Source organism: Cherax quadricarinatus, chromosome 50, assembly GCF_038502225.1.
Source record: "Cherax quadricarinatus isolate ZL_2023a chromosome 50, ASM3850222v1, whole genome shotgun sequence".
Taxonomy (NCBI): Eukaryota; Metazoa; Arthropoda; class Malacostraca; order Decapoda; family Parastacidae; genus Cherax; species Cherax quadricarinatus.
In genome coordinates this window covers 26,255,871-26,272,635 of record NC_091341.1, presented here as the reverse complement: position 1 = coordinate 26,272,635, position 16,765 = coordinate 26,255,871, and the positions used below count along the sequence as shown (strand labels likewise).

General features: G+C 36.9%; 1 protein-coding gene across 1 annotated transcript in view; it reads right to left on the bottom strand.

The window, feature by feature from the left end:
* Nucleotides 1-2,895: 2,895 nt before the first annotated feature.
* LOC128695309 (ionotropic receptor 21a-like) overlaps nucleotides 2,896-16,765 on the bottom strand; it is a 37,581-nt gene continuing 23,711 nt past the window's right edge. The window contains exons 4-14 of the mRNA XM_053785812.2: nucleotides 15,466-15,625; nucleotides 14,861-15,040; nucleotides 13,734-13,948; nucleotides 13,134-13,262; nucleotides 11,820-11,985; nucleotides 10,915-11,153; nucleotides 7,794-7,978; nucleotides 7,283-7,519; nucleotides 6,739-6,917; nucleotides 3,697-3,859; nucleotides 2,896-3,030 (exon numbers count right to left, since the gene is read on the bottom strand). Of these exons, the coding sequence (XP_053641787.2) occupies nucleotides 2,896-3,030; nucleotides 3,697-3,859; nucleotides 6,739-6,917; nucleotides 7,283-7,519; nucleotides 7,794-7,978; nucleotides 10,915-11,153; nucleotides 11,820-11,985; nucleotides 13,134-13,262; nucleotides 13,734-13,948; nucleotides 14,861-15,040; nucleotides 15,466-15,625 (1,988 nt within the window). The remainder of the gene's footprint in view (nucleotides 3,031-3,696; nucleotides 3,860-6,738; nucleotides 6,918-7,282; nucleotides 7,520-7,793; nucleotides 7,979-10,914; nucleotides 11,154-11,819; nucleotides 11,986-13,133; nucleotides 13,263-13,733; nucleotides 13,949-14,860; nucleotides 15,041-15,465; nucleotides 15,626-16,765) is intronic.

Below are 16,765 nucleotides of genomic sequence, written 5' to 3'. Positions count from 1 at the left end.
TCATAGTCTCGTAAAATAAATGTATTATAATTATTCAATTATTTTTAACGTGCTTCATTTTTATTTCTTATATAAGGATTTTCCTTTAATTAATTATATTAATAGCTTATTCGCTTCAAATACTGAGCAAGGTTAGCAATTAACTGATGTCAGTTACAGGAAACATGCTCCAAGTCTTCATGAGTCTTCAGAGTCCTTCGATAGTGAGCCGAGAGGGTTACTGCTGAACTACAAGAGTATTAATTTTCAGTTTCGACTTTTGAAACTGGTAAATGAACATGGGTGTTACACATATTTACATAAAAAGGCGAGGACAAACAGAGAATGAAGCGAGAGAGTCTACTTGCGGTGTTTCTTGGTCCCGAGGTCTTTGTGGACGACTGGCAATCTCCTCTCTCCTTAATACCCTTCGCCTGCAGTTTTGATTAAGATTGTCCTAAACGTTTTTCACTATAAAAATGCTCTACAATAGAGTTCGTGACTATGATATGCAGTTGTGGATTCCGTTATCGTGTCGCATCGTGAATATATAAATACAAATTCACAATTATCATACTACATAGTGATATCTTAGGTTAAGACGTATAGTAATCTCATTAATCCTCGTTGGGCAAATTCATTCGGAAAATTTTCAAGAGACAATTAAATTTTTCTGGTTTATCATAGAGTAAATATAATTAATCTTAAGCAATTTTTCAAAATAAAAGAAACACATTCACTGTCACTCATTCAAAAACAGTCTTGCAAGAAGTGCAAAGATCACACCTCAGATAAATCTCAGGATAATCTTTCCATCGAACCTTCAGAGAGGAGACGCCTTTCAGAACTTCCGACCTTCAGAACTGAAATTCAGCTAACATCTTTTCTTGGATTCATTAATATATGTTACCTTGTTCACACTTCAATATAACGTCAAATTTATATATATATATATATATATATATATATATATATATATATATATATATATATATATGTCGTGCCGAATATGTAAAACTGGTCAATTAGCAAGAACTCATTTAAAATTACGTCCTTTCTAAAATTTTCTCTTATACGTTTAAAGATATATTTTTTTCATTAATGTTGATGTAAAAGTTTATAATTTTGCACCAAAAGGAACTTAGAAAACTTACCTAACCTTATTATAACAAGCGCAATTTATTTTAGCCTAACGCAACTAAATATATTTTAGATTTGTTTACAGTAATTTAATACAAAACAAACACAGTGAAACATATTTTTTTCGTTAGGTTCAGAATGATTTTGGCGAAATTATTGCATACACAAATTTTCACTTGTCCTATATGGCAAGATGAACGTTGCTATTTAAGCCAAGATCGCAAGTTCTGCTTATTCGGCACGACATATATATATATATATATATATATATATATATATATATATATATATATATATATATATATATATATATATATATATATATATATATATATATATATATATATATATCATCATGTTTATTCAGAAACCTTAAACTTACAACAAACTAGCTCACCTTGCGTGCTGAGAGAAATGTCCAGTATCTTTCTCGTGACAGCCACAACAGACTATTGACACTCAAGAGTCTGCCTCGCAGATTTATAAGCGGGAGAACACAGTGATGCGCAAACTCCTTACTTGATTACTGGCATGAAAATTAAACTAAACTATATATATATATATATATATATATATATATATATATATATATATATATATATATATATATATATATATATATATATATATGTATATATATATATATATATATATATATATATATATATATATATATATATATATATATATATATATATATATATATATATATATATATATATGCAAAACAACCACTCTGAAAGAATAGAGAAATTCCAAGCGCTTTCGTGACTACTCACATTATCAAGTTCCTTGATAATGTGAGTAGTCACGAAAGCGCTTGGAATTTCTCTATTCTTTCAGAGTGGTTGTTTTGCATATTTTGAAATCACCTGTTTACTGTGATCTTATTGCATATATATATATATATATATATATATATATATATATATATATATATATATATATATATATATATATATATATATCCTTAGATATACAGTAATAACAGACCAAAGGTAGTCAGCTACAAATGTTATAAAACCAAATGCTATAAAAACCCGAGTTTCAAAACAATATCCCACAATAAAATTCATTTCTTAGATAAACTACTTACAGGAAAGTTTTTTTTAAATAATATTTATGTTTTACGTCACTGAACCATTAATAATTGCATGGAGTACGATAAAAATCACAGAGCACTACGTATTATCGTAGTTGTTACGAATGATTCACGAAAGCAAATGTACTGATCTTTTCTGCTTCTATTGATTTTTCATGGGGACAAAAACAAAACAAAGAATATGAGCATTGTTTATTTCTGTCTCAAACTACGACCATTTTCGTGAGTAAGAATAGTTAAAAAGAAGTAATGGAATGTGACAAACTCTAGCAAACACACTTATTTGTAAGATCATTAGAAGAAAATCGCTGCCTAGTTCAGTTTTGCTTCATGGGTTTCTGTGCTCCTATGGAATAAAAAAAACTTGATTAAGCTGTAGTGACTGAGATCAAAGGAACTGAGACTATCCTCCTCTTCCTCGGATCAAAATAACTCCTGTTCTCCAGGTGCTGAATGATCCCTACACACGCATCTTTTATCACAACAACAATAATAATAATTAAATAAAAATATTAATAAAATTAATTACAACAATAATAATAATAATTATATAATAATAATAATAATAATAATAATAATAATAATAATAATAATAATAATAATAATAATAATAATAATAATAATAATAATAATAATAATAATAAGGCTTTAGTGGTTGAGGTGATTCTTGGATGTTACTGAGGTGAAGTGAGCCTGTGGTTGAGGTGTTCCCCCAGCAGGGTGAAGAAGGCCGTGCTGGAGCCCAGCAGTAGCAGGTAGAAGGCGCCCTGCAGGTGACCCAACCCTAGTACCACTTCCTTCCTCTCCTCCTGCAGGAAACATGCGGCCGAGGTATTAGTCTGTTGATGTACGTACGTGTTTCATGTTTGTGCACTTTTTCATGTACGTACACTTATTGATGTATTGTTCGTATATTTTTGATGTTCTAACATTTGATTCATGTATGCTTTTGATGCACTTACACTGTTAATGTAAGGCATGTACACTTTTGATGTATGTACACTATTAATGCACACACACTTCCGAAGAATGACAGACGAAAGCCCACCAGTGAAATTAAAAACACAGATAAAGAATCCTTTAATGCTGCATATAACCTGTTCACCTGCATTCAAGAATACTTTAATCAATAAAATAGAGCTTGACAAAGTTCCTGGAGAGCGAAACGTTGCCACAATAAAATGTCACATTAGCTGCACTTGTGTCCTTTTACTTTACAATAAAATAGAGAATAACGTTAACTTTCAGTGTATAGCTTACAAAAAAGAAATTAAATATTTTTATACGTTGCATTATGTTTAAAAAAAATTAAAAATAATTATTTTTTGGTTAATATTGACTTCAGGTTGAGCTTAGCGATACCGTATTATGTAAATTCTCGGATAATCATACTCCAATTATACTCCGTACTCCAAACATGCTTCAATCATACTTCTTTCATGCTTCTCACTCCAATCATTCTCTAGTAATCATACCTGTATAGTTTCCCTCAGGACAGCGAATGAGTCCTCAGCAGCTGCCGCTCTGTTCTCCCTCACTCGTCTAGCCATCACCTCCTTATTCCAGTAACTTATAATACCAGTATCTTCAAGCCGGAAAATCAATTGACTAAATCTTGAATGAAATGGTGCACCCTTCCTGAAGAGAAAATTAACACACTGAAGAGGGTCTATGCGATCGAAATATACAAAATCCTTGCCATTATGCATATTATTTTCCGGCCATATGTGAATTACCTTTTCATTGGTGAGTGTTTATGACAGGTGAAAAAAAAATTGTAATCAAACCCTCGCACTTACATAAGAGTAAAGTGAGCATATAAAAAGACTGTAGATAAAATAGAGTTTGTACTATATATATATATATATATATATATATATATATATATATATATATATATATATATATATATATATATAAATATATATATATATAAATATATATATATATATAAATATATATATATAATTTGAGGAATTGTTAAATGTTGATGAAGATAGGGAAGCTGTGATTTCGTGTATAGGGCAAGGAGGAATAACATCTTGTAGGAGTGAGGAAGAGCCAGTTGTGAGTGTGGGGGAAGTTCGTGAGGCAGTAGGTAAAATGAAAGGGGGTAAGGCAGCCGGGATTGATGGGATAAAGATAGAAATGTTAAAAGCAGGTGGGGATATAGTTTTGGAGTGGTTGGTGCAATTATTTAATAAATGTATGGAAGAGGGTAAGGTACCTAGGGATTGGCAGAGAGCATGCATAGTTCCTTTGTATAAAGGCAAAGGGGATAAAAGAGAGTGCAAAAATTATAGGGGGATAAGTCTGTTGAGTGTACCTGGTAAAGTGTATGGTAGAGTTATAATTGAAAGAATTAAGAGTAAGACGGAGAATAGGATAGCAGATGAACAAGGAGGCTTTAGGAAAGGTAGGGGGTGTGTGGACCAGGTGTTTACAGTGAAACATATAAGTGAACAGTATTTAGATAAGGCTAAAGAGGTCCTTGTGGCATTTATGGATTTGGAAAAGGCGTATGACAGGGTGGATAGGGGGGCAATGTGGCAGATGTTGCAAGTGTATGGTGTAGGAGGTAGGTTACTGAAAGCAGTGAAGAGTTTTTACGAGGATAGTGAGGCTCAAGTTAGAGTATGTAGAAAAGAGGGAAATTTTTTCCCAGTAAAAGTAGGCCTTAGACAAGGATGTGTGATGTCACCGTGGTTGTTTAATATATTTATAGATGGGGTTGTAAGAGAAGTAAATGCGAGGGTCTTGGCAAGAGGCGTGGAGTTAAAAGATAAAGAATCACACACAGGGTGGGAGTTGTCACAGCTGCTCTTTGCTGATGAGACTGTGCTCTTGGGAGATTCTGAAGAGAAGCTGCAGAGATTGGTGGATGAATTTGGTAGGGTGTGCAAAAGAAGAAAATTAAAGGTGAATACAGGAAAGAGTAAGGTTATGAGGATAACAAAAAGATTAGGTGATGAAAGATTGAATATCAGATTGGAGGGAGAGAGTATGGAGGAGGTGAACGTATTCAGATATTTGGGAGTGGACGTGTCAGCGGATGGGTCTATGAAAGATGAGGTGAATCATAGAATTGATGAGGGAAAAAGAGTGAGTGGTGCACTTAGGAGTCTGTGGAGACAGGGAACTTTGTCCTTGGAGGCAAAGAGGGGAATGTATGAGAGTATAGTTTTACCAACGCTCTTATATGGGTGTGAAGCATGGGTGATGAATGTTGCAGCGAGGAGAAGGCTGGAGGCAGTGGAGATGTCATGTCTGAGGGCAATGTGTGGTGTGAATATAATGCAGAGAATTCGTAGTTTGGAAGTTAGGAGGAGGTGCGGGATTACCAAAACTGTTGTCCAGAGGGCTGAGGAAGGGTTGTTGAGGTGGTTCGGACATGTAGAGAGAATGGAGCGAAACAGAATAACTTCAAGAGTGTATCAGTCTGTAGTGGAAGGAAGGCGGGGTAGGGGTCGGCCTAGGAAGGGTTGGAGGGAGGGGGTAAAGGAGGTTTTGTGTGCGAGGGGCTTGGACTTCCAGCAGGCATGCGTGAGCGTGTTTGATAGGAGTGAATGGAGACAAATGGTTTTTAATACTTGACGTGCTGTTGGAGTGTGAGCAAAGTAACATTTATGAAGGGATTCAGGGAAACCGGCAGGCCGGACTTGAGTCCTGGAGATGGGAAGTACAGTGCCTGCACTCTGAAGGAGGGGTGTTAATGTTGCAGTTTAAAAACTGTAGTGTAAAGCACCCTTCTGGCAAGACAGTGATGGAGTGAATGATGGTGAAAGTTTTTCTTTTTCGGGCCACCCTGCCTTGGTGGGAATCGGCCAGTGTGATAAAAAAAAAAAAAATATATATATATATATATATATATATATATATATATATATATATATATATATATATTTACATATATGTATATATATATATATATGTATAATATATATATACATATATATATATTATATATATATATATATATATATATATATATATAGTAAGATTAATTACAAACAGTGAAAAGATTAAAAACATTGAGCCATACTAATCACATACAAGATAAGATAAGGATATAAAGATTCCGAAAATTACATTTGCGATTAAACACAAACACACCCACACACACACAAAAAAAACCGCACCTGTGTAATGACATAACAGATCTTAGCCTGAAAACTGAACGGTGAAAAACTTTGAAAATAAAATCATGAAAGCTTTCTAACAAACTAAAAACTGAATAAATTCAACTTGAACTTATAAATATTTTTACATACAATTCTAAGTTCACTTGCTATTTTACCTACAATTCTAAGTTCACTTGCTATTTTACCTACAATTATTTCCCTGCTACACTTCATCTTGTGAAACTCAATTGAAATGAAGAAACTGTTTGTCTTCAGGCCGGATCAATCAGAACTGAATAAACTATGAATACCCAGTGATACATTTACTCTCATCCACCAGATTACAGACCCATTGAAAAATTATTTTAATTTCTTACATAAAACGAAGAGATTCACCTGAAGCCCCATCCTGAGACCACGAAGATAGGGATTTCCTCCTTGCCGATGTATAAAGGAGTGTTACCGAAAGTGTCGGTATAAGAGGAAGCGATGATGACTTTGGCGTAGTTTTTGAAGCTGATAAAAGAGTATCCGCCCTTCAGCACTTTCCTGAAGGCTTCGTCAATCTTCAATAACTGGAACATACTCGTTAGATGATGCTGATAATATTATTAACACTATTTTAGATTTGGTGATGACAAAGTGACAATTGAGACATATCAAATAAACTATCATTTTACTTTACTGTTAAAGGGACAGTTCACTTGGTTTAAAAAAATAAATGTAGATTGACAGGCAAATTGTTGATGAATTTGGAAAAAAAATGATTTAAGACTTGCAGCTCACACTTGAGCAGTGTGTTAATTTATAGTACTCAATAAAGCTCACATTTCAGTAAAACAATTTGCAATAATTGTTAACCTTGATGGACCTATCATGCCTATTTATTTCTAGCAGAAAACTACTATATACAATACATTGTATCCCGATGCTCACTCACCTCCATATCTTCATATATCTTCTTGACCATTGGATCAGTATGCTTAGAAAAATACTCCAAGGGGACCCCTGTCATGAACCAACCCTCACTTCCCCACTTCCAGTTGTCTCGCTCTACCAAGTCTCTGAACCCTTCGATGGTCTTTGACTTTCCCTGGACCGACAGGTGAGCGATCAAGGACGAATTGTACCCAGTAGTGATGACCAAACAGAATAAAAGCCAGAATCCCACCAATATCTGTTCACATAAATATGACTGTTAGGTAGCAGCAAGAACACTAAATGAGTTCATGAATTTGTGACTATAAATTGGGATATCATACTAACACTATGCATTGGCTTAAGCCGGTGGGAGAATTGGATCTGCCTCGCATGGGCCAGTAGGCCTGCGGCAGTGTTTCTTTTTTCTTATGTTCTTAAGATCCACGAATTTTTCAGTTTCCATCATCAAGGAGGAGAAAAATTATTATGGGAAAAGTAAAGATCCTTATTATCATTTAACGGGCACATACTTGTCCCGAAACGTTGACCGAGGGATCTGAAGGTGGGATGTTCAGCAGCGCGCCCCAGCTGTATAGGAGAGAAGTAGTGAACTTGACCACCTGCCCACCCGCTGCCCACTGCCACACTTTCTGCAGAAGCCACAGACTTGTGCCCCAACCCACCACGCTCGCCATCACCACCAGCCACAGTTCTCCTGAAGTAGGATACGGCCGTATACTATAAAACACACGTACATACATAAGAACATAAGAAAGGAGGAACACTGCAGCAGGCCTGTTGGCCCATACTAACAACATTTGACTAACAAACATTTGACCAACCCAATTTTCAATGCTACCCAAGAAATAAGCTCTGATGTGCAAGTCCCGCTCAAATCCAACCCCTCCCACTCATGTACTTATCCAACCTAAATTTGAAACTACCCAAAGTCCTAGCCTCAATAACCCAACTAGGTAGTGATGAATGGTTTGAAAAACCGACAAGTTGAAGATTGAGACACTTATGCAGCATATGGGAATCTTTATTCAGGAAACGTTTCGCCACACAGTGGCTTCATCAGTCCAATACAAAGAGGAAGGCGTAAGGAGAGGAGGAGAATGAGGTAATCAGTCCCTCAACCTGGAGTCGATGTGTTCAGTCCATCAATCTTGTAGAATGTACAGCATAGGGCCGTAGACGTGGCTTATATACTGTAGTGAGGTGACGTGAAGCAGATGGAGGCGGGGTCATAGTGGTACCATCCACTAGTCGAAGTAGGTCTTCGTCCAAAGGTTGAACAAGTGTTGAAGAATTCTTTGTAACAAGACCCCATGATGCTGCCGTGTCTGACAGTTGTGATGAATGGTTTGAAAAACCGACAAGTTGAAGATTGAGACACTTATGCAGCATATGGGAATCTTTATTCAGGAAACGTTTCGCCACACAGTGGCTTCATCAGTCCAATACAAAGAGGAAGGCGTAAGGAGAGGAGGAGAATGAGGTAATCAGTCCCTCAACCTGGAGTCGATGTGTTCAGTCCATCAATCTTGTAGAATGTACAGCATAGGGCCGTAGACGTGGCTTATATACTGTAGTGAGGTGACGTGAAGCAGATGGAGGCGGGGTCATAGTGGTACCATCCACTAGTCGAAGTAGGTCTTCGTCCAAAGGTTGAACAAGTGTTGAAGAATTCTTTGTAACAAGACCCCATGATGCTGCCGTGTCTGACAGTTGTGATGAATGGTTTGAAAAACCGACAAGTTGAAGATTGAGACACTTATGCAGCATATGGGAATCTTTATTCAGGAAACGTTTCGCCACACAGTGGCTTCATCAGTCCAATACAAAGAGGAAGGCGTAAGGAGAGGAGGAGAATGAGGTAATCAGTCCCTCAACCTGGAGTCGATGTGTTCAGTCCATAAATCTTGTAGAATGTACAGCATAGGGCCGTAGACGTGGCTTATATACTGTAGTGAGGTGACGTGAAGCAGATGGAGGCGGGGTCATAGTGGTACCATCCACTAGTCGAAGTAGGTCTTCGTCCAAAGGTTGAACAAGTGTTGAAGAATTCTTTGTAACAAGACCCCATGATGCTGCCGTGTCTGACAGTTGTGATGAATGGTTTGAAAAACCGACAAGTTGAAGATTGAGACACTTATGCAGCATATGGGAATCTTTATTCAGGAAACGTTTCGCCACACAGTGGCTTCATCAGTCCAATACAAAGAGGAAGGCGTAAGGAGAGGAGGAGAATGAGGTAATCAGTCCCTCAACCTGGAGTCGATGTGTTCAGTCCATCAATCTTGTAGAATGTACAGCATAGGGCCGTAGACGTGGCTTATATACTGTAGTGAGGTGACATTCTACAAGATTGATGGACTGAACACATCGACTCCAGGTTGAGGGACTGATTACCTCATTCTCCTCCTCTCCTTACGCCTTCCTCTTTGTATTGGACTGATGAAGCCACTGTGTGGCGAAACGTTTCCTGAATAAAGATTCCCATATGCTGCATAAGTGTCTCAATCTTCAACTTGTCGGTTTTTCAAAGCCTTGGACAATTGGATATTTACTCACATTATATATATATATATATATATATATATATATATATATATATATATATATATATATATATATATATATATATAAATAATGCATATATATAGTGAATATAATGCAGAGAATTCGTAGTTTGGAAGTTAGGAGGAGGTGCGGGATTACCAAAACTGTTGTCCAGAGGGCTGAGGAAGGGTTGTTGAGGTGGTTCGGACATGTAGAGAGAATGGAGCGAAACAGAATGACTTCAAGAGTGTATCAGTCTGTAGTGGAAGGAAGGCGGGGTAGGGGTCGGCCTAGGAAGGGTTGGAGGGAGGGGGTAAAGGAGGTTTTGTGTGCGAGGGGCTTGGACTTCCAGCAGGCATGCGTGAGCGTGTTTGATAGGAGTGAATGGAGACAAATGGTTTTTAATACTTGACGTGCTGTTGGAGTGTGAGCAAAGTAACATTTATGAAGGGATTCAGGGAAACCGGCAGGCCGGACTTGAGTCCTGGAGATGGGAAGTACAGTGCCTGCACTCTGAAGGAGGGGTGTTAATGTTGCAGTTTAAAAACTGTAGTGTAAAGCACCCTTCTGGCAAGACAGTGATGGAGCGAATGATGGTGAAAGTTTTTCTTTTTCGGGCCACCCTGCCTTGGTGGGAATCGGCCAGTGTGATAATAAAAAAAAAAAAAAAAATAAAAAAAAAAATAAAAAAATATATATATATATATATATATATATATATATATATATATATATATATATATATATATATATATATATATATATATATATATATATATATATATATCACTGCGACTAGCCAAGGATTTGAACTCATGTTGTTCTGGCCCGCCACATGGTGAGCGAAAACCACATGACGCTCTAACCCACAGGACCACCAAATCCTACAAGAACTAAGCACCCAGCAGAGCTAGTTGTGTTACCGTGATCGAAGGACATACAGTGGTGTGGGTGCCTCTGAGCTAATTTCATTCTACTCCCCGTTTGGTGTACTAGCCTCAGCGAGCAGCATTATACTTACATTCTTTGCTTGTAGTATTATTTAATACACAGACAGTAAAATGCAATAGCATATATAAGCCCTACCTGTAAAGGGTCGTATCAACGAAAGGTTCTCTGGGAGCAATGTTGGTCTGAGGGATAACACGATCATAACATCAGGAGTGTATCCCTTAGTATAGTCGATAGCCTGGAGGCGCTCTGGCGTGGGCGCCGCGATCATGCAAAAGTCAGATTCTTCACGCTGTAGCTCGCCTATCATGCCGTTAAACTTGCCATTGGTCGGTACGCCCCATTGGAACTCACGCTGTTCATGCATCTCGTACCTGCAAATTTTCCACCTTTTGTTTTATCAGTTTGTGTAGTTTGAGTTTCAGTGTATAACAAGTGCCCAACTAAACATTAATATTTTATTTTCCCCCATAATTCAATTTTCTTTGACAATGCTATTCTTAACCAACCATTCCCGATATATTATATATACGATATATATATATATATATATATATATATATATATATATATATATATATATATATATATATATATATATATATATATAATATATATATATATATATATATATATATATATATATATATATATAAACGAGCAATATCTTACCACTTACTACAGTTCGCTGAATCTTAACTTTTTAAATTATAAAGCGTGGTCGTGGGTTCGAAACCCTACCGGTTGGTTTGTTAATGAGGTCAGTAAGGTTGTAAGTCATCTACTCACCACTAGTCAAAAATACCTTAATACCTAAAGTAGATATTAAAATAAACTCTCAGCATATATACCCTGAGAGACGTACTGTTGGTATCCTGTGCCCAACTTCTACTAATGGGTATTTACACATGTATGATTTACAACAATCAATTTATAAATTATGTATTTGCTTGTATAATTACTAATGAATAATTGAAAAACTGCAACTATGATTTTTTTTTCATTAGTATTAATTTTATTTATTAAATTAATACTCATACGTGAAGTTAAGAAGGCTGGTAAGGGTGGACAGTATTCTGAAGTCGAGGGAGTCGGTGGGCGTGACTGTGGTGCCTGGCTGGTTGTTGTGTCTCTGGTAGTCCATGTAAGGGAAGTAGCGCAGGGCTACCACCAGGTACTTATGACTCATGAAGTTCTTGAACTCGTCTTGGGCAATATGCAAATGAAATACATATAAGATTAACATGTATATATATATATACATATATATATATATATATATATATATATATATATATATATATATATATATATATATATATATATATATATATATGCAGGACAAGCCACGGGGGGGGGGGTGGAAATCTTTAGTTCAAGTACTTTCACACTTCTCAGTGCGTCATCAGCAGCTGTGCAATGTTACAAGGAGCAACCAAAGCAGGGAGAGAGGTCTCAGAGTAGCGTAGGTGTCACCGTCCACGTTTACCCTTAGACTGCGGTTAGTGGTCGGTGCCAACCCCAACATACCATCATCCCCCTTCTCCCCATATGGGGTAAGAGTGTTTCTGAGATGTCAAGTGTGAAATTATAAGATATAAAAAGCCAGCCCTAAGCTTTTTCTAATCGTTTATAACAGGTCATGTGGTTTGAGAAAATAAGTTTCTCGTTAGATACTAGACATGGATTGCTATTATTCTGTGTGACCTTTTCAACTCAGAGTTACATCTCGAATACTTCGTCCAGCTCCCTGGCGGTGGGCCGCGTGCCCAGAATGCTGCAGGCATTTCCTCTCTAGATCGTAACACTGAGTCTCTGAAAGAGGAAGCTGGTCGCCCTGTGGTCCTTGGTTTCTATGATGAGCTTTTCACCCAGCTCTTTGAGGAACTTTAGAGCATACTTGCCCCAAGCTCCAAGGGTCTCCGACCCTATTGGGATGAAGTTATAGCAAGGGGGAAGGCCTTCATATTTGCGGATCTTCTGGGTCTCCCTGTGGCTAGTAGCTCCACCCCCTTCAGCAACGGAGTATGGTACGTAGGTGTCTGCCAATGTGGCGGCACAGGTGTAGTCCCAGGTAATCTGCTTTCCATCCCTCCAGGGTAGCATAGTGGCTCCATCAGGACGCTTTTGACTTCCGTCAGACCTTTGCACTTGAGGTTCCCGTTGAGCTGGGCAACAGGCTGTGGCGAGGTTTCTCTTTATAATGTCATTGATATATATATATATATATATATATATATATATATATATATATATATATATATATATATATATATATATATATATATATATATATATATATATATGTAGTTATATGAAATAATCAGTCATCAAATTGTATACCAGACCCTCACCAGGGAAGAGATTGCCATGAAGCTTGAAGAATGATAGGGCGGTATTCTGAAGAACAAGTTGAACGTCAGCGTCTCCCTTGTTGCAGTACAAACACCGTCGGTACACCCACACACTAGCGCACCCGGAAGCTGCGCACACAAGTATATTACGTTTCTCGTTATATGTATATTCTACAAATACTCTACATATTACTTTTCTCGTTTTTCCCCACAAAATTCCCAGAGGACCAATGATTATGCGTACTCTAGAATCCATGAACATGTGTACTCTAGGAACCATGATTATGTGTACTCTGGAACAAATGATTATGTATATATATATTATGTATATATATATTATGTATATATAGCCAGTAAACACATTACATTTCCTGTGAGCCAAACCAGCAACAACCTTTCCAATGCTTTGACTAAAGTTAATGTTGTCAGAATCAATAATACTTTATATAAAACCATTAAATACCTAGTCAAAAAACAAAGCAGAATCAATGAAGACTACGTGCGAAGGCTGTGATAAAGTTTACGTAGGCCTATTGATTCGATATTGATATAAATTAAGACCATAAATAAGAGACAGTAAAATATAAATATACGATTTACCTTCCATTGGTAAGGCTTTCTCTATGCGTGAGCCAAGATGTAGTGAGTCGTGGTGGGTGAGGTCGTGTAGGGTGTTGTCGTGGAGAGCCAGGTACAAGGCGTGGGGAGTGTTGCGCAAACTGTGGTGGAGAAGCGCATCCTTCACCCCCGCCCTTCCTCCAACCACCACCACTATCGTCTTTGACAGCTTCCACATCTCTGACTCTTCTACTAGCCTGTAGAAATATGAGAAACCGTTTTATATGCGATATGATATTAAAACTTATTACATACACCAAAGCAAGAATACTCTAAAGAAAAGGTAAAAACTGATGAATAGTGGAGGTCTGCACTGTTGCACCAGACCGCTTTTGTATCTGGCTATATATTTCCGAGCTACATTCCTAAATTTAGGTAGATGCTTGGATGGATTCTCTGACTCAAACTACAATATGAAAGGGCCAATAATAATGGTTATAAATGACAATAAATTTTAAAGGCCTCGGTCAAATGACCAAAGCTCCAAAGGTGGGTCATCATCTGACTAAGACAAGCTTCAGGAAACACTTGTCCTGTTTCCTGACGAATCTTACCTAAGCTAATCTAACCTACAATATGAAATTATCTTCTGCTAATGCTGCCTGTCGCTAACCACTAGTTATTTTCCCGTTTGACTTATATTAAACACGGTACATTAGGAACAATGTATATCATATAAACAGACTGTGAATTTACTGGGGGGACTTATTTATTAGCAGTTGTTCCACTGAAGCCTTTTCACACTAATCTCTATGCTTTTTACCTCTGTATAAGTCTTGTAATTAATCAGGAAGCTTCTAATATTTTCTTCACAAACTTTTTGAATGCAATCTTTTCATAATTTGTTTAAAGGAAAGATGTAATTTAATAGTATTGAGTTTTACAACACATACATAATCATTTACAAACTGTATAATCTTTATAAATGAGCTGTTGAACTTTTAATGACCTTTTCTAACATAAAACTTTTTGTTTATTGGAGGCGGTCTACGTCTAGGTATATCCAGTTACATGGTTATTAAGTTTAATTTGGGAATTCCCTAATTATCGACAAACTGATAGATAATATTGGAACCAGTGTTGGCTTCATTCTATTTGTTGTGAGCTACCTGAAAATATATTGAGTATTGTTGACACTGGTTACTGAGAGGTCAACGATGAGTCCCCGGCAGGTGGTTCTAGTGTCGCCCCACAGTCCCTGGAGGAGCTGGTCTGGGGCCAGCTGGTCCTGAGAGAACACCCTTCCTGTCTCCACCAACACGGCTGCCTTACCACCCTCACTCAGGCGTCTAGCAATTTTTTGGAAATCTTTAACCCTTGTGGTTTAGCACTTCTTTTTTTGATAACAATAATGATAATAATAATATTAATAATAATTGAAACTTTCATATTTTTTAAAGAGCGGAGATTCACAGAAAAATCAATGGATTTAATATTTAAACACAGCGGAGTCCCCTTTAGCAAGATTAAATAGAAGAATTACGTAGGTATTATAATCATAACTAAGCGCTGAACGCACAGGAAGAATTACAAACATTTTAAATATTGACGAAAGTATTCAATATTAAACTAATACAAGCTCCTATCAGCATCGGTATTTAACAGTTCGTTGTTTTAAGAAATGAATTATAATAACTGCTTCAGAATTTACATGAAATCCCCTAATGTAAATTACTGGAAGTAGAAAGAATGGTAACATGTTCACCCATCTTACGTGAGTATGATGGAGGTAATGAGAGAGTGCAGTGTAGTGGAGATGAGCACCAGGTGACACCCACTGAGGTGGTGATCCACCACTTGATCCACTATCACGCCCACATCAGCGCCAATCTGCTCCACTGCTACGCCTACATACCGGCTAGCTACAGCAAAATCTATAAATACAGCCACTACCAAATACGCTATACACCATCTGAATGTCATTCTGGTCTGAAAGTGGTAAATAAATATTTATATATAACACAGCTTGAAATACATTTTTGGCAAGTTGGAATGACTACCCACACCGAGCCAGGTCACACATGTCTGTGGCGTCCAAAAAAGTCAGTTTGCTGACGAGTTTTCTTTTGAGTTATGCGTGGTCTGGCTTAGAGTACTGCATACCTCACCCAGAAGTTTGAAGGCTCGTGCCTCCTCTCTCGATTATTATTACGGATAATCAAAACTAAGCGCCGAACCCACCAGGGTCATACAGCGCTGCACCTCTGTCCTGAGATAAACGCCTGTAAATATTTTGCTTTCTCTGCAAATTATAAGCATTCAAATATCTCTTGCATGCAGGCGAGATGAAAACGTAATCGCCCATTTGGTGCCACCACCTTGGAGAGCATGTTCCTAGTTGCTTGGGCGTGGAAGTTTTGTGTAGTCTGGTATAATGTGGACAGTATTACGTATCTGGTCTCTAGGTATATATATATATATATATAGTATATATATATTGTTTACTTAATCCCATTATGTCCAAAGTTCAGCTGAAATATAGGCCTATGGGGGAAATGGTGTGGCCTTAATGACGCTCGTGCAGACGACAGGTTTGGTTGTTATTTATCCAAATATTCATCAGTCGCTACGTGTGAATCCTGTATATATTTCCGATTAGTTTTCCATGGAACTGATGGAAAATCCATAATTACGAAAACCTTTTGTCCATGGCTTTCTTACATATGGATGGTGTTTTGTAATCCATTTTTTGCATGTAACATAAAAAAAACATACATTCGCACACAACTTTTCCTCCAAAATTTGAATTCTTTCTTAGTCATCACATGAGTTATGAAAGAATTGAGACTTAATTTGGCTTATTCTTCATTAGTTATTCTTCAAGAGTAAAAATTGTAACAATTCTTATTCTTGCAGAAGTGATGTATAGGTTAACAAAAAATGAATTTTGTAAAATACAGATGATAAAACAGTTTTGACAAGAATATGAATATTTCCTTTGGTTTATATAAATTAGATCCATTTATAATTAATAGAATTTGGGAAGAATTTAATAATACACTGGACAAATAATT